The sequence below is a fragment of the Podarcis liolepis genome, assembly GCF_965112155.1.
Source record: "Podarcis liolepis genome assembly, chromosome: 1".
Classification (NCBI taxonomy): Eukaryota; Metazoa; Chordata; class Lepidosauria; order Squamata; family Lacertidae; genus Podarcis; species Podarcis liolepis.
Window position 1 is genome coordinate 80,762,991 of NC_139554.1, and position 18,118 is coordinate 80,781,108.

Below are 18,118 nucleotides of genomic sequence, written 5' to 3' on the forward strand. Positions count from 1 at the left end.
AGGAGGCTGCCTGGGAGGAGGGGGGTAAAAGCCCATGGATCCTCAGGATTTTTGCATTGGGTCACCCGAAATCACATCAGATCGCATAGCATGTCCATGGCTACAGCCTGCACACACAAAAAATCCCGCACCCACTGTTGTGTGGGGCCGCAATGGCGCAAAAATGTGGTTACAAAGCACAGGTCCACATGGATCCTCAGGATTTTTGCTTTGGGTCACCCCAAACTCGCCGTCAAATCACACGTCTGTGGCCACAGCATGAACCACAAAAATCATACATCCACTGTTTCATTCAGAATATTTTTTTTCTTGTTTTCCTCTAAAAACTAGGTGCGTCTTATGGAGCAAAACTACGGTATTTCTGTAGGTTAGAATCAGATGCCCTGGTAAATGTGTCAAGGGCCCAGTCTATATATTGCAATAAGTCCTGGTTACTGTGAACTAGTAGCATGCTAATGCAAACTGCTCAGTAGCTGCCAGTTTGCTGCTGCCCTGCCATGAATGACAGCAATAATCTGATCAAGACACAATCCGCAATCCAAAGTTTGTTCTTGACTTACCAACCATTGTTCAAGAGAAACAAGCTGTGATTCCAATGTGCATGTTAATGACAAGCCAATCTCCATGGCTTATTGCTCCCATCCATGCCATGGGAAAGTGCGAGTGCTTGGGCAGTTTTGTTTTTAAGTTTGTGCAGAAAGCTACTTTTGCCCTTCCTGACTGTATTGATTGTGTCTGAGGCTGTACCTCTGCAAGCATTAAATTCAGATTCAGTCATCATTAGTGTGTTTGATTTATGGAATCCCTGATGAGCCCAGCTATGATTCACAGACGTAACTATCTCTTTGAAGAGTTTTTACCATCTCTGTGTTCATGTTTGCTGGTCTTGTTTGCCTCTTTGTAAAGCAAACCAATAAACCCAACAACAAATCCAGCTGACTTATATTACTTTGAATTCTCAGACCTAGCATAAGGGAGAGAAATTGCAAAAAAAAAGAGTTCAGATCTTTTATTTCAAGAGGAGCATCACAGACTAGTATTGATAGAATAACTTCTCTAACTTGAAAATTAGCCATTTTTTTCCAATGGCAATCTGCCTTGGGTGCCCTGGAATAAAAAGTGGAGTAGAAACTACAAAAATAAGTAAAACATAGCCTTGCAATCTCACCACCCTCTTTGCTTTATGAATGTGACTAGCACCTAAGGTGGCGATGAGTCTGACTTGAGAGTAAGTTTGATTCAGTGGGTAAAGTGCTGAGTCTAGTCCAGTTCAACCATGAGCTAAGACAACCCTGTAGCTTTGGTTCCCTATTGCATGTGGAAATAACTGTGACTTCCCCATGGAGTTACAGTCCAGGGTTAATGAACAAAATTCTCAACAAACCTCTTTGAAAGTGCTATAGAACTTACTGGCGTTGCCAATTTTGTTTTGTCTCTTTCTAGGAGCGTGGGAAGCATTCAGTGTTTTTATGGACTCTGATCTCCTCTCCTTAATCAAGACTAAAATATGGAGGCTTCTCCATCCCCTCCTTCCCACTGCCCTCTGCTCTTTCCGGACCCCTTGGAAGGGACTTTGCCTGCAGAACTCCATCTGGCACACCATGGTATTGGGACCTGAGCTCTGCCTGTGTGCTGTCGCTGCTGCTTGATGGAGAAGCACTGAATGACTTGGAGGGTGGGAGGGGTTGGTTGTCTGAGCCACCGTGACCAGGGGGCCACTTCAATCCATGGATTCTTGGACCCAAAGAGAATGGTGCTTTCCACAGAGGTCTCTCGCCTCTTTCCTTTCCGTGGCTTTTTTAGGAGCACTGGGGAAGGAGCCCATCCAGCTCGTCTCCTGCAAGAAAAACTGGTGCTTCAGCACGATATGAGATGTCTGACCCTATTCTCCCCGGAACTCGTGTCCACGGTCCACATTGCATTGTTTTCTTAGGCATCGAGGCATCCATTCCTCCTTAAATCTGATCCTTTTTCCCAAGCAGCTTCAGTCTCGCCCTCCAGCACCGTTGTACACAGCTTAGAAAACAGTATTTCCCTGCTAGGATGGAAGGCAGGCTGGCTGCTTCTTCGGGTCACCCCTCTTCTCCCTCCTTTAGTTGCGGGAAAATGTCACCTCCTTTCTACCTGGCTTCTTCTAGAGGGGCCTGCGTTGGTCAACCGGCTCGCAACGTTGAATCTCCCTTAAAAAATAGATCTGGCTACTGCAGGTCCACTTTCCACTGATTTGCTAACCATTTTTCCTCGCTTTGTTTCATGCAATAGCTGCTCCAGTTGTAACTTCTGATGTAAACCTTTGTTTCTGGGGCCAGCCCCTCCCAGATTGCCGCCTTCCTTGTTGTAGAGGAAGTGTTGTGAACGGAGACCATAGAATGGAAAGGGGCAAAGTCAAGCTGGGGCTACCTGGAAGTTACCGAATGCAGCACACCCTAAGCATTTTTAAAATTCTATGTGATGTACTTGTTGAACGTGTTGATTTAAGGTCCAGAGCTTTCCTTGGCCCCTGCCTCCTTTTAAAAGGAATTCCTTTTTGGAGTGGTTCACTCATGAGTTTGCTTCAGATAGCACCATACCTCACTGATCTCTGGCATGCCAGTCTAGGGAGACGATTAGAGACAGTGGGAGGCGTCTCTTCACACCACCATATTTAGCTGTGTTATGTAATCGTAAGTAGGGTTTCTGGAGCCACTCTAGTCACCAGGCAGCCCTTTGAGACCAGTTGCAGCAAAAACCTGCGTGTTTGGAGCATTATGGGACAAAAGCACCTGCAGAGTTCTTGATTAAGCTCTCATCTTTGAGTTGCAACCCTACGGGTGTTCATTTTCAGCTTTCATTGCTCCATCCTAGCCTGAGCACCCAGTTACTTAAAATCAAGGTAACACGTTACACCCTGGAATATGCAGTCTCCAGCAACTGGATCTCAGTAGTGAGGCCAAGCATCTGTTGTGCTCACGAACACTTAATGTGATTGTTCAGCTGCATGGTGAAGCCTCCCTTGTAGAAGGACCCTGTTTTGTCTCACAGAACAATGTTGTGGCCTAAGGCGGAGAGGGTGGTGTCTGGCAAAGGATGTTCTTGTGTGATGTGGCACCTCCTTTTGTACTGTTGATCACAGAGGTGCTCAGCTCTAAATGTGGTTTTTTAAAAAATAAAATGGGGAAAGTTGTGTAAGCAATGGAGTGACAACTTAAACTGTAAAATATATTAAAAATTGATTATTGGAAAAGTTGCTTTTTACATAATGGACATTTTTAGTTTGTTTTGAAATAATGGAAGTAAGAAAAGAAAGAAATGAAACAACAGAAACATAGCCTTGGTTCCTCTCAACTCACCCACCCCTGTTCTTCGTGATTTGATTTGTTTGTCTTTTTCTGATAGGTTGGAAATTGTGTAATAAACTTGATGATATTGTCAATCTTTTATACTGCATTGTATGGCTTCTTTTCATTTTGTAACTATTTTGAATGCTGGGTGAGCTGTTTTCTAGAATCTCCACTGAATATGAGCGGGGGGCAGGGGGGAGACCTTGATATGGAAAAGAGGATGGATAGATAAGACAGGTGCCATATTTTGGCTGGGTAGTAGCCCTTGTTCAGCCATGGTTTTATGTATTGCTAAACTAGTTCCAAACCCACTATGTACACATATTAACATGATTTTTTTAAAGCTTCTATCAGTCATCTCCATTTAAAGGGGAGTGTCTGGTAGCAAGCCAAGGAAAGATTTGAGACCCTTGAGAATTTCTGCCAGTGTGAAATCAGTACACTGAATGAAGATTCGATGCTCAGCATCATTTTAAGTAGCTCCTTTAAAAAATACTTGCTCTGGAAAACATGAACAGAAATCACAGGTTTCATAAAAAGGCATAAGCATTATGCTGAACAGAGATGGGGAAATGAAGCCATGATGGAAACAGATGAAACTCAAACACTTTGAAAGGGGATTGTGCCTTTCACGTGAAATTGAATATTACAGGCAAGGATGCAAGGAAATATAATAGCATATAAGGGCTTTCTGTGGCAGGCAGGAAAAGGTTCAGTTACAAGAATATTGTCCTGATTGCTAGTGGTATTCAGTGAAATGTTTCTGGGGATCATAGGCTTGCACAGATGGCTTGTGTTTCACCTTCCTGAAGGTTTGTCATAAAAGGGCATTTGCCTGTGACTGGCGGATGAGGTGGTAGTACTTTCAGAATGCAGCTTGAGTGGTGAACAGTCTGTGGGAGGGGCTTAATGCTGAGTGGGTGGGTTTACCTGGTTGCTAGGTGATGATTGTGATCTAAGGGACCAGGATTAATCTCAAGTGAGCCCAGATAACTGGTCTGATGAATGGGTACCATTCAAGTCTCTTGTCATTCTCACCATGACATACTCACTAGAATTTGGCCTTGTTAATGCGGCCAACCGGTACCTGACTGCTGAACCTTTCCGTTTCCAGGTGGCAGCCACAGGCAAGCAACTGAAGCCTCGCCAGTTGTGGGTACTGCAGTTTGTGAGCCCACAGGGAGCTGGGGCAGCTGGCCCAGGAGAAGGGGCTGGCCAAAAGCTTCACCTGATCAGTGCACTGAAACGCTACTTGGCGGCTGACGCAAATGGAAAAGTCACCTGTGACCAGGACAAACCAGGGCCTCAGACCTTCTTTCTCTTGCATCAATATCCAGATGGCAAGGTGCTGTCTCTCACCCAGGCACAAGCATCCTATCTCTCAAGTGTAGCTTATGTTCAATATTATCGGGCTGGAATTCTGGACAAAGGGTTGGGTGGGTGGGTGAGACGGAGGGCAGAAGGTAGGAAAACAATGCTTAAAGTTGCCTCAATAGGGCCTCAAAACTATTCCGCTATTGCCCAAATGTGGGCCTCTTGTTTTGCTTACAAATGTTTTTTACAATTAAGAGGCAGAAATGAGGGCAGGATTGAGCTCGATTTGCAGACTAGTTTGCTGTGGTGAGAAGCAGGATCTTTTCTAGATTCTTACGGGTGAGTCCAGGCAGCAGATTCCTGCACTCCAGTGCTGTAAAGTGCATCAGGAAGAGTGCAAAATGTCCCTGGACACTCTCCCCTCTCCCCAATGGTCTCCTTGGGAAGCTCTTTGCCCCGTGGCCAAACAGTATGATAGCCACTATGGGCTGAAGGGGAGAGAATGTGTCTGTATAGCTTATCTGAGTCCCTGTGCTAAGAGTTGCCTGGTGTATCCTTCAAGGTGCCCTAGCCACTTCCCATCCACAACTGGAAACAGCTGTTGCACAATGGAATTTAGGTGATCATGGCAACTCCATAAGCCCAAAGGTGTAACATAATTGGTGTAATGATACCTGAATTTTATTCTGCCATGTTCTTTGCTCATTGAGAGTATTCCTGCTTTTCTTGTCTTGGGCAATGTAGCTGACCAGACAGCCTTCCCTCCCTGCAGGTGTCCTTGCAAAATGAACAGTCCAAGCGCTACCTGGGTGGAGCAGAGGAGAACGTCACTTGCTTTGCCCAGGCTGCCACCGAAACTGAAAAATGGACCCTCCACCTGGCTGTGCACCCCAATGTTGCCATGTACAACCCCAACAGGAAGCGTTATGTGCGGTGTGATGATAAAACTGGGGTGCTGCGCTGTGACCGTGACATGCCCTGGGGGGCTGAATCAGTCATCACTATCTACTATGATTTCAGAGGTGGGTGGTGGCATTTTTCTATTTTGTTTTCAATTGATATGTGCATTTTTCTCTCTAATACTGTAACACACATCTCCCCCCCTTTGTTGGGGGAGCGTGTTAAAGAAGCAAAACATTCTGCTGTAGAGTTACACACACACACACACACACACACACACACACACACACACACACACTTACAGTAATTCCTGTTGCAGATGAGGACTTATAGCTACCATACTAACAAGAAAGTTGCTTCTTCTGAACTAAGGATTGTTTAAAGTTTTCTGTTATCCTCTCCAACTATGGAGCAGACACCTGGGGTAAGTCTGAACACCTGGAAAGACTTGAGAAATTTGAGAGATGGAGAAAGTCTGTACTGGTCACAGGCTTTCTCCTCCCACAGTGAGAAAGTTGCTACTTTATTCTACAGATGTTTGTCTGCTTGTGATTTTACCTGTACATGAGGATTTCTAAGTGCTACAGGTGGGTGGGGTGGCCTGGGAAGGCAGTAAGTGCTTCTAAGTGGAAGGTCTTAATTCAAAAAGTTTGAGTGACACTGCCTTATTTACACATCTCTATCCAAAAGCCACCCAAGCACCTTCTAAGATAGTCCTCTGTTATTGATGTGTGAAAAAGTTCAGTTTGAGTCATTTGCATCTCCTCCAATAGGTCTGGAGTCCAATGGTGAGAGAAGGCAATTTTCCCCATACATACCAGGTGAATTCAAATTCTGTTTACCCAAAAAGTCACTGTGGCTGGCAGGAATTTTGATTTCCTTGACATCATTAATTAGCCCGGGTAATTCTTAGAACTACTAATTGCCCTATGCAAGACTTTCTGGTAAGTTAGACACCAGTGCAAACTTTCCAAATAAGGCAAGAAAGGGAATTGTCTGTGCAGAGAAGTTTCCAAGTGCAAATCCTCTTTCCTGACCGTATTGATGTTGGAGGTTCCCCACTCACACACACACACTTTTAAGTGAAATTGCACACTAGGCTAAAGAATCTAATACAACCAGTTTTTAAAACACACATGTAGTGTGGATAAAGGTGCGTATTAGTGCAGATGGGAACATGACCAATCCCAATCTCAGCCTGCATGTGGCCATGGCACATCTCACTATACCTGGGTAGGGCGTCATGGCCTCTAGCTTTATCAAGCAAACATGTAAACCCCCAAAGTAACTATGCAAGAAAAATAGGGTGTAATCTACGAGGAAACAAATGCAGTATCAGCACCACCAATGCTGTACAAAGCTGAGGCCCAATGAACCTCAACTTGCCTATCAGAACAAAGCACAGGGGGCTGTTTACACACATGTACAAATGATATATGAGATTCTGGGTAAGGGAAATACAATGGGAAATGTTAAGGGTGAACAGGACTAGCGTGCTCTAAAGGGTTGGTGTTTGGAACTGCAGGCAGGGTGGGCCTGTGTGGCAATTCTGCAGTGAAACAAGCATCAGCCCTGATGCTGCTTTGTAAGACAATTGATTTGGAGATTGTTTTCCAGGACTGAACATCAAGCTGCTGTCAACCTCTCATCTCTTTCGCCTTTGTCTCCAGCAAAGAAGTATGGATTGAGGAATGGGGCTGGCAAACTGTTAGCTTCCAACGGCTCACTGGTACCAGATGTTACCCCACAAACTTTGTACTCCCTGGAGGTGCATGGCGGCTTGGTCGCTCTGCGGGATGAGGAGGGAAAGTACTTGACTGGGCGAGAGGGTAGCATGAGAACCGTAAAGATGGACAAACCTGGACGGGAGGAACTCTTCAGCATGGAATCCAGCCCTGCCCAGGTCTCTATGCGCTCTTCTTCTACTAACAAGTTCATTTGCTGCAGGCCAGGTAAGTCAGGAGAAAACAGCACTATCTATATTGCATTGCACTTTGTGAAGCCTCTGCAGCTGATTGGCTGTTCCGGTCTGATGAGATGGAATTTTTGTGACCATTCCACCTGCTCAGAAAATGAGGCACAGTGGTAGTCCACATTCTGCAAGCAATGGGGCAGTTGTCAGTTTGGCTGGGTAAAACTGAGATAAGACTGACTTGGGAGGCAGGGTGAAGGCTGGGAGGAGTTCTTAGAAGGCAGGTAAGCTTAGATGCTGGGACCTTAGAGGCAAGATGGCTGAAGAGAGGGTGCAGAAGAAAGAAGCAGAAAAAGGACACATACAATTGAAGTAGACAGGTTACTTGAATCCACACTCTGCACTCCTTTGGAAGAAATGAAGTACAGCAAGCCAGCAACTTACGGCACATTTAACTTTTGCACAATTAATCCAGATCTGAAAGAGGATTTGAATTTAAACCAGCCTGCCTCCAACGATGAAGATAGGAAGGTCCAAATGTTGACACACAATGCCCCCATTCTCTGCACAATGTTTTCCTCTTTCGATCCATGAAGCCCTGATTTCAGCCTGCAAGGAGTGGGCAATGGCATATGTAGGAATGCTGACCTAGGGTGTTTCTTCCCTGCCCCCTGCAGGTGCTGATCTCTACGCCAATGCTATGGCTGTCGGCAACACCGAGATCTTCCAGGTGCTGTTTGATGACACCACAAAGAAGGTCTGCTTCCGTAGCCACAGTGGCGCATATATGTCCTTGGTGAGTGTGCCTGCCAAGCATTACGAGGAACAGCAACGATCAGGTGGGACCTAACTATGTTTCCTAACTACGGAGAAGGACGGCAGCTCGTAGGTGGTAGAGCACCTGCTTTGCATGCAGAAAGCCCCAAGCTTTTTTCAGCCACAGCCACTCATTCCAGTCTTGTCCCCAACCTCCTTCTGACTATATTCTACAATGGGCAACACTGAGACTAAGGAGGGAGGAAGCTGACAGGCAGCCCCACCCCACGACTGGTTGTAAGTGAGAATGGGGGGACTGATAAAGGGCAGAGTGAGGATGGTGGGGCAGGGCCCCTTTTGCCCAAGTGGATCAGCTTCCACTGTATACATCTGTGCCCAGATTGTGGTGCACTAACTTAATCTGGAATTCTTTTAAATGTGAGCAAGGAGGTGGGTGAGCTGCATCCTTGACGCTTGGCTGCGATCATTCACAAAAATTGTGGCCTGGTTCAAAAAAACAACGACGTAAGCTTGAAACTTGATGTAGTAGAGGCTTTGCCACCTCAAGTGTTCACCAAGTCTCCCCAGATGAAGATATATCTGCGCCATGTGTGTATTAATACAGAAAGGCAGGCTGCAAATCAAGAGGATAATAATATAGCAAGCAGAGAACTGATAAAAGGCTTGTTAAATAGCAGAAGATAGCTCTTGGTCCTGGACTTGTTTGTTAATGTTAGTAAGGGCTGTCTCAGTCCTTTTCCAAAATATTTTTGTCAACTTTAGTGCGGGTGGGGGGAGTTACTCTATTCTACAAAGCAAGACGGCATTATACACAATCCTCCTTGTGGAAAAGTGAAAAATTGTTTTTTGTACACTGAGGATAGAGAACCTGTGGCTCTTGAGTTGTTGTACTCAAATTCCTATTGTCCTTGATCATTGGCTGGCAGTTATTACTCCAACATATTGAGGGCCTCAGGTTTCTCATCCCTGCCACAGATGAAATATGTAAGTGTGCCGTAGGAATGCACATCTTCCTGAACAACCTCTTAAGAGAAAGCTAACTGCTTAAGCCTGGAGCGCTGGAGACATCTTTTTCAGGTCTACTATTCACTTACCTGGAAGTAAAACTTGTTGAACTAAATGAAACTTATAAGTAGAGTTGAAGGTGGTCTTCTGGCTGCATTGTTCATGGTGTGCACATACACTATCTGCTATGAACCCTAGTCAGAAATTTTGCAGATTTTTGTTGTGCTTCAAAACCTATACTGCACATCTAACATACCATTTAGAAATCTTATAGTTTGGCTTCAGTCTGGGCTATGGTTCACATAGTGCAACTTGAAGTGTGAAGTCAACAATAAAGTGGCTTTGAATAAAGCCAAGGTCCACCACCATCCCTAGCTTGCTGATGCTAGAAACTTTCCCCTTTTGGAGGTAACTACTGCTGGACTAACCTCCCTGGTATTGAGAAGCTCATGCATTGCTGTACTCTTGTGTTGCGTCACCTACCACAATGGAATTCTCAGTCTTGATGCAGCACCAAATACCTTCCACTGAAAATATATCAACATGGATCTCAGAACGTAGCTGATAAAGGGACTGCTACAGAAGGTTTCTATCAGTCAAAGTAACCCAAAAACACAAAAAGCACTTTCCAACGAATGCATCCTGTCTTTTGCAGGGTCCTAATGACTGTATTAACAGCAACACCAAACAGGACAGGAATGTCTGGTTTGACATCCAGTACCAAGACCAAAAGGTGTGTCTCCGCATAGCAGACAAGCAAGTGTCCATGCGGCCCAATGGACAGCTCCTGGCAATTCCCAAAGCTGCAGGTACAAGTTGGTAGAGAGCTTCTCTTACAAGCACCAGGGCATCAGTGTGGACAGGTGAACACAGCTAGGTTAGGAAGAGAGACTGCACACTGCCAGCTGCAAATTAGCTTTAGGTAGTTCTAGGGGAAAGGACTGGAAGCGACAGCCTTGCACTAACTCCCTAGATAGCTCTCTAGAGGAATAATGTGGGGAATGTCTTTGCACAGAAACCAAGCTGTCGCTGGATATAAAATTGGAACATGGGGAGCCAACCTTAAGCCCATCCTGTGAAATGGCTTTTTAGACACCTCAAGGGTTTCTTGTTGGAAACCAGCAACCAAAACTTTCATAATCTTGCTCTTGCAAGATGGAATGAGTTCTGTTTACACTCCCTTCCTTACGCTTTGGAGTAGCTAACATCGCTACAAATACGGCCTAGATGAAAGAGAAAAAAACACCCTAAGACTCACTAAAACACTGCCCCTCTGTGCATATAATCCTGGCCCCCAGAACTGCATACCAAGTAGGTTGACATTGCTTCTGTAATATGATCTGGGAAGCAGTCAGAGAATGAGTTCCAGTTTGGGGGGAACCACCACCAGAAACAGCTGTGCAGTTGTTGTCCATAGTGGTTACTTGAATGAACTTTGGGGCAAATGCTACTGACAGTAGAAATCAGGATAAAACCCAAGGGAATAACAGTATTTGAAGTCCAAGCCATTAAAAGCTTTCTGTGCCATAAGCAGCACCTTGAATCAAGTAAGAAAGACTAGAGGGAGATATTGTGAATTCTAGGCCCCTGTTACAACACTCAGCCTGGCTTCTCAGTGTGGGATGATTTCTCCTGATCTTTAGCACTGAAGTTGACTTTCCCTGGGGAGCTGATTCCCTCTTGAGAGCAAAAGGAAGGGTGGCAAAATAGTTCTCTTTGAAAGCCAGGCCAATGCTAAAGGTTTCCCTTGAACCTTCAGGGAAGAGTGAAGATTTCCTGCTGGTGCTGGTGAACCGGCCACTGCTTGTCCTGCACAGTGATGCCGGCTATGTGGGTCTGTGTTCTGACATGAGGAAGCTGGAAGGGAACTGTGTCAGCTATGTTGCCAGCAGCCTGTCGCTCACCGAGGAAGGCTACTACAACTTCCAAGTTGGTTAGTATGTTTCCAGGTGGGACTAAGTATATTCCAAGGGGTTGGGGTCTCCTAGTATCTGTGTTGCGAGAGAAACATGACCTACTCATAAATGGGAGCTGCCATCAAAGGATTTTTATAAAAACAAGCCTGGTTTATACGTAGCAATAAGAGGGAGCCAAAACTTGCTTTCCCAAACCAAAACAATGCAAGAGAGCGCATCATCACTATTTCCCCCCCTTTGCCCTTTGTTTTGCTCCATGACCCCTGGACAATAGTTTCCTAGGCCCAATTAAGGATAAACTACTGTTCAGGTTGGATGGCCATCTGTCATGGTTGATTTAGCTGTGATTCCTGTGTTGCAGGGCGTTGGACTAGATGACCCTTGGGTCCCTTCCGACTCTATTATTCTAGGTGTCGGTCATGTTTTCACTTTATACATGGTTTCTTTCTAAACCATACCTAGTATTGCCATGACAAACACATCCTAATTACCTGTGATTCTTTTACCTTGTAAAAGTCGGAGAGATCCAAGAGCTGGTCTTGCCACACCTCTACCTTCCCTGACCCTCACCCTTCCTTCCACTAATTCTGCCACTTGACCTGCAGGCAGCAAGTACTGGGCTCTGGATAACGATGGACAAATCTTGGCAAACAGTGACCGTCCCAGCAATTTCACCATCCAGCTTGCATCCTCCAGCTGCCTGATCATCAAAGCACCCAACAACAAGTTTTTTGTGGCTGAGCAAGGAGGCCGACTATGGGCAGGGGCTTCAGACGCATCTGGAGCAACACTGTTCCATTTCTGAGAGCATCTGACCTTGCTCTTCCCACCAATAAACTTTTTCTGTGTGGGCTTACTTCATGCTTGTCTCAACTGATGCCCAATTGGCCCATATGTTATACCTCTTGGAAATGACCCTTCCTCCGTAGATCCTCCCTCACACAGGGCATACTTGAACTCTAAATGAAAGCTCTGCTACCTACAGCAGACCCAAGCCAGGACCCTTTCATATGAATTTCCTTATGCAAAAACCTTCTGTGCCCATGAGGTCCCTTCTGAAGCACCTTCCTGCAGTTAGGATGATTTGCAAAGCCTCAGTTATCTTAAAGATGTGTACCTCTCTTCAGCCCAAGAGGGGTCCCCCATGCTTCTAGAAGCACTGCTGTTCTCCCAGTGTACCAATGTTTGTCTTAAGCTCCACATAGCTACAGTAGTTTAAAAATAAATATTTATTCCAAGGATGCAGTAGAAAACCAAGTATCACAAATTATCAATACACACCAATAACAACACTGATTTGGGGGAAGGGGCACAAGGCCTGCTGCCCTTATCCCTACCCACATTCAGGAAGAGGGCACAGGAGGTAACACAACAATTAGGGAGGATGAGCAAGACTGCCCTCCTGAGTCACTGCACACATGCTAGAGTCTTGAGTTGTTAGAATGTACCACGCTGGGGAATTCAAAGGACACACCAGCTGCAGGCAAAGTCTGATTATTAGGTGGCATTCACTGGCCCATAGTCTTTTGACTTGCAAGAGTCAATTACCAAAGGTACAAAGTTGGAATGGATCAACTGGCGCCCTCCAGGAGGATTGCAAGCTTAGTTAGGGTGTGTGGGTCCATCATCTCATGAAAACTGTTTCCAGACACTGGAGACCCTGCTAATGGTGCTCTACTTGAATGAGCTTGAAATGAGAAGTTGAGCCACCTTCTTTCAGCTTATTGGGGGAATTGGACCCACACCTCATCTTGTTCCAGCCACAGAAATGGAGGGTTCATGCAGCCTCTCTCCAATCTGAAGAGCACACAGTTCCATACATTGCAGCCCACAAAGGTTCTCAGTAAGAGTCCAAACTGCAGAAAATACAGAGTGAAACATGAGGATCTTAGCAACAGCAACAGCAAATACCTCTGCCTTCTTACCCAAAGTACAGTGGAACAGACTGAACACCTATTCCAAGGATGGGGAACCTGCAGGCCTCCAGATGTTGGAATCCAACTCCCACCATAGCCAATAATCAGTGATGATGGAAGTTGTCTAGCAACATCTGGGGAGCCCATGGGTACTTTATCCCTGTTGTATTCCATTGATTCCCCTGTTTGAAGAAATAAGCCAACCAACATAAATATATGATAAGCCACCTGTGCAATTTAGCATTACATCATTGAGCCTGAATGAATCAGAAAAAGAACGTCAAACTTGCATGTTCTCCCACAACAGCCAAGGAGGACTTCAGCAGGATTTTATGTTCTCTATTTAATTAAACTTTTAAAGAATCCTAGCTTAGCATTATGTCTGAATCAGGAATCCTGGTTTAAAACTCTGGCAAGTGCCATAATAAATCAACTTCACACTATGGGTTATAAAGTTGGCTTCTTAAACTGATCAGAGTTACAGTATACCAATTTCCAGAGAGTATAACAGAAAGGCTTGCATTCAACACAGCGCTAAGAAGAAAGATTTCTCCTTGTGCAATTGAGCATATTCCCCACCTGCATGCCCCTTAAATCTACTCTGGGAATGGCATGGAGCACAGAAGTCCCACTGTACTAATACTAATCCTTGCACTAGTGTGGATATTTGGTTGAATATTGTCCAGTCTTTGGGGGACATTAAAGGCTAAGCTAACACATTTATTACAGCTTAAGCTAATCTATGAAAACTTATGCCATAACTAATTTGATACTTTTTAATGTGTCACAGGACTTTTGTTGTTTTAAACCAGGATCCTTGGTTCCAACATGATGCTAAACAGGGATTATTTAAAAGTGAAAGTAAATCCTTCCACGTCCTCCCAGCCATAAAGGAAGAAGATATGGGGACTCACACACGAGCCTGAAACTTCACTTAGACCTTTCCATATAGCACTAAGCCCAACATTACATGCAAATACAGTCAGTGTCTTAAAAAACAAAATCTAATCAATGCACATAAAAAAATATTTCCCTAAAATACCATAATGGTAGGCAAGTAAAGTACCTGGAGAAGGCAGCCAGAGTGAGAACACCCAGTAACAGCTCCACAGCATAGAAGAGGAGGAGGATAGCATTAAGGATGGCCTCCAGCCGCAGAGCATAAGTCTGCAGCAGCAGATAATAGGCTGCCATCACTGCTGCTGGAAAGGTTAAAGCCAGACTGATAGCAAGTGGCACTTTCCGTTGACAGAGGTTGCCTTTTGAGCCTGCCATACACAGAAAATATTAAAAAGAAAATGCATAGACCTGTTCAGCATAAAAGGAATCTGAGGGCACAAAATGAATAGCTCTACTTTTCAGGGATCAGTTCTCATTTAACTAAATAAGTCAAAAAATAACTAAATAACTCATTTAACTAAATAAGTCAAAAAATTGTCCAGTAGCACCTTTGAGACCAACTAAGTTTGTTCTGGGTATAAGCTTTCGTGTGCATGCACACTTCTTCAGATACACTGAAACAGAAGTCACCAGAACCTTATATATAATGGGAGGTGGAGTGGGGTATTTCTCAGAAGGGTAGTAGAAGATGGGTGATTGACTCAATGGGTATGGTAAATCTGTTGACTGAACAATTTTGTAATTTTTAAAAAAAGTTTAAATTTTTTTTAAAAATAACTTTTTTTAAAAAAAACATTTATTTTATTTCGACTGCGTCAGACCAACACGGCTATCTACCTGAATCAAGAATCATTTAACAGAGAATAAGGAATGGGATTTTGCATTTAACATTTGTACTGTAGTTCATAAGGTAGTCTCAGGTCAGGAAGGACAGTCAGACTGGATAAATGGGATCTCATATTTCCACCCACATAATGATGTCTTGCCTCCTACCTACTCCCGAATTAGGGAATGTACCACAGAGCCCCCTTTTCAGCCTCATTTCATTGGAGGCACCTATTCCAGTTCAGCAGAATAATTAGGAAGGCCTGGAATGATGGAGTGAAGTCACTGTCAGCAATTTACACTCTGCTCAACTACTCTACTCTCAAACACCTTTGCAGTTGGAGAAGCGGAATTTATCGATGAGTGAACCACATTAACAACAGCAACAACAATAAATTTTATTCATATCCTGCCCATCTGGCTGGGTTTCCCTAGGAGTCATCTTTTCAGGTCAAGTGCCATCAAAGATGCTCACAAAATGGCAGGTGAGTGCACTACTCGTGGGAACATTTTTATTGAATACTCACCAAAAAATATCCGGGTCACTTCAATCCCAAGATAGAGAAAAAGCATAATCAGGTCCAAAGCCAAATTGGCAGAGGGGTAGGGCAACAGGAGTCCTAAGCGGGTACACAAATGGACATGTGCATTAAGAGAACAGCAAAGCCAGATGCCTCTTCCCATTTAATGAATTCCTTAATAAAAGAAGAGTGTCTGATGTTGGTTAACATCTAATGTAGCAGCTAGAATGACAACAAACGCTGGGACATGGATGGTTCTGAAAAAGGCTAAGAACTCTCAAGCAGCTAGGTGAGGAATAAATAATTACACTATCCACTTTGTTCTTTCACTTTCTTCAGGCGAGAGCCACAAGGTAAATGCGTTAAAAAAGTCTGCAGGCAACCCAAACATATCATCCCTTCAAAGACTCACCTTTATAGACAAATATGAAAATCTCCAACAGAAAATATGTTGCATAATACCAGCCGTTCAGGAACAGGAGAATCTCCAGAGGGGTGGAGGAGAGCTGGCGATCTAGGGGGTGAAACCAGAATATGATTATCTATGGGGTAAACATTTTGTGTTCCACTCTCACCTCTTAAAGAGGAGCAGTACAAACTTTCTTGAGAGACTGTATATGTACACTTCCTCTTGTCCCCCTGCTTTCCAGCTGAATCAGAGCCAATGGCAATTCTGGTTTTCCCAGGACTGCCATTTGTTCCAATCTATCCCAAGGTGGGTTTTCCCTCAGAAAGGAGCGGGGCAAAGGGTGTGAGTCAAGCAGAAACTGCTGCTAAGAAGCCAAGCAGCAATGAGACAGTCTCAGTTCTGTTCTAAACTCAGTCAACAGAGACCGGTGTGAGGTGAAGATTGTCAAAATGGAAGCCCCGAGATGACAACAGCCATTAGGGGACGCCAATATTTGTACAGGGCTGGACAAGGGCACAGAACACAAGCCTTGTGTGCAGCTACTCTTCATTTCGCCTTTCTTGCATTTGGGGGTGTACTGGACGTTGTGAGCTCAAAACTGGGATGCTGCGTCCTCACCAGCTTAGCGTGGAACCTCAGCAAATGGTCTAACATACCTCAGGCAAAGGGAAACCAACCAGCAGTAGAGAATAAAAATCCCAGCCCACCGATCTGAGAACCCCTTGGATGGGTCCAAAACCCCGTATTTGGGCACTTTACACTACGAGAGGGTTGCTAAGGGGCAGCCTCTCGCAGGACGTGGTCCCGAGTCTACCACCCCCTCCTTTGGCAGGATGGTTTTTCTGGGGGAGCTCAGCGCGAGGCTGAGCCAAGAGGCCCCGCATCAGGCTCTGGGGACCCGTGGGCCACTCTGCCTCCTCCTCCTTCGCTCCGGCTATTCCTCCCGCCTGGGGAGCGCTTGGCGGGATGCCGTGGGATCCCCGCCGTCGCTGCCGGGCTGCAGCCGGAGCCCAGTTCCCGTCCCTGCTCCAGGGCTCGGGGTGTCCTGGGCGGCGGGCCGGGCGAGCGGGGTGGGAATCAAGAAGAGCCGAGCCTTCCACGGGGATCAGTCGCGGTGACGTGACCTCGCAGCCCCCAGGGCCCCTAGAACGCTGCCGGGACCCCGACTTACTGCGAGGCGCCATCTTCCATCGCCATGGAAACCGCTACGCAGGAAACCCACTTCCGGCGAAGCTGACTGAACGGAAGCGGGAGAGTGGCGCGCAGCGTTCGCGGAGGCAGAAAGGTCTGGGTTGGCGAGGCGCGCGCTCGCTCCCTCGCTCGCAACCAGCACGTTAGACCGAATGGACGCAGAGCGGAGCCGCTCTATCCCTGACCTCTTTGTGCCGGAAGACCCGTTAGAAAGGCAAAAAGCTCCATGCGATACCGGATATCGAACCGCGTCTCTTTGGGGCGGAGGCCCAGATTCCGAGCGGGGACGGCGTCGCCTCGTCTCCATGAATGCTACCCGCGCGAGTTGTGGAGGCAGGAAATAAACGCAGGGGCTCCGTTCTCTCACCTTCTGCCAAACAGCGACACCTATTTCTTTGCTTGTTATGTAACGGCCCCGTTTTTCTTCCGCCCTTTCCTCACACGCACATTTTTATTTTAGATTTTACAAGTTTTTTCCCCGGGAAGTGGGGACAACATACACACACGCCCATCATACAAAGTACCTCGGATTACTCAGTTCACATGGCTCAAACGGCACCTAGCTCGTATATATCCGAAAATCCACTCCCAAATCCACCACTTAACAAGTTACCCAGCATCCCCTCCTGCCCCCAAAAGCTTTTTTATTATTCCATCAAAGGCCCACAACGTTCCACAATTAATTCTACTGTTAGGAGTCCTGCCCCACATTTTGGAGTACAAAATTTCTTGGGTATTGCACTTTAGGAACAAGCTTCTATTCCCCCTCCCAGTTTATTTTTTTCTGTGAATTTCATAGAATAGAATAGATTCTTTATTGTCATTACACAAGTGCAACATTGCACAAAGTGCAACGAAATTGGATGCCATCCCTTAAAACAACAAAAGCAAAACAACAACAACAACCAAACAAACCACATTCCAGCCACACCCACACCACACCCATCAAACTCCCAGGTCACACTATCAAGTTACAGCATTCAAAAAGGCCACAGCTCTTGGATAGAAACTGTTTTTCAGTCTATTTGTCTTTGACTTGATGCTTCTATATCTCCTGCCAGAAGGCAGTAGTGCAAACAGACCATGTCCCGGGTGAGATGAATCCTGCAGGATGTTATTTGCTTTCCTAAGACAACGGGAACCGTACAGTTCTTCCAAAGATGGGAGAGGATGACCAATAATCCTTTGGGCTGTGGTTATGACCTTCTGGAG

At 45.5% G+C, this 18,118-nt stretch overlaps 4 protein-coding genes across 8 annotated transcripts in view; 2 read left to right on the forward strand and 2 right to left on the reverse strand.

The window, feature by feature from the left end:
* CPSF7 (cleavage and polyadenylation specific factor 7) overlaps positions 1–3,417 on the forward strand; it is a gene marked incomplete at its 5' end in the record, with an annotated part of 22,990 nt that extends 19,573 nt beyond the window's left edge. For both annotated transcript variants that reach the window (XM_083498084.1, XM_083498085.1), the window contains one exon: positions 1,444–3,417. The remainder of the gene's footprint in view (positions 1–1,443) is intronic.
* The window catches only part of TMEM216 (transmembrane protein 216), a 22,578-nt gene extending 5,389 nt beyond the window's left edge, over positions 1–17,189 (reverse strand). The window contains exons 1-6 of one of the 3 annotated variants that reach the window (XR_014525002.1): positions 16,887–16,995; positions 15,719–15,820; positions 15,313–15,405; positions 14,127–14,328; positions 12,823–13,000; positions 11,151–11,219 (exon numbers count right to left, since the gene is read on the reverse strand). Coding sequence is in view for 1 of the 3 variants with exons in the window: in XM_083498788.1 (XP_083354914.1) it covers positions 12,985–13,000; positions 14,127–14,328; positions 15,313–15,405; positions 15,719–15,820; positions 16,887–16,899 (426 nt within the window). In the remaining 2 variants the exon portion in view is untranslated. Of the gene's footprint in view, positions 1–11,150; positions 11,220–12,354; positions 13,001–14,126; positions 14,329–15,312; positions 15,406–15,718; positions 15,821–16,886 lie in introns of those variants that run through there. The other 2 variants (XR_014525001.1, XM_083498788.1) reach the window with 2 other exon arrangements.
* TKFC (triokinase and FMN cyclase) overlaps positions 1–18,118 on the reverse strand; it is a 160,780-nt gene that overhangs the window by 103,766 nt on the left and 38,896 nt on the right. The window lies entirely within an intron of this gene.
* LOC310704540 (fascin-like) lies at positions 4,241–12,000 on the forward strand. Of its 2 annotated transcripts, XM_083498169.1 has the most exons (8): positions 4,241–4,665; positions 5,407–5,656; positions 6,308–6,355; positions 7,205–7,486; positions 8,124–8,242; positions 9,884–10,037; positions 10,988–11,161; positions 11,750–12,000. In XM_083498169.1, exons 1-8 carry the CDS (start codon positions 4,360–4,362, stop codon positions 11,947–11,949), a joined length of 1,533 nt encoding a protein of 510 aa, XP_083354295.1. In that variant the 5' UTR covers positions 4,241–4,359; the 3' UTR covers positions 11,950–12,000. The 2 variants fall into 2 exon arrangements, with proteins under 2 accessions (XP_083354295.1, XP_083354296.1); XM_083498170.1 differs by lacking the exon at positions 6,308–6,355 and having other exon boundaries at positions 4,243–4,665.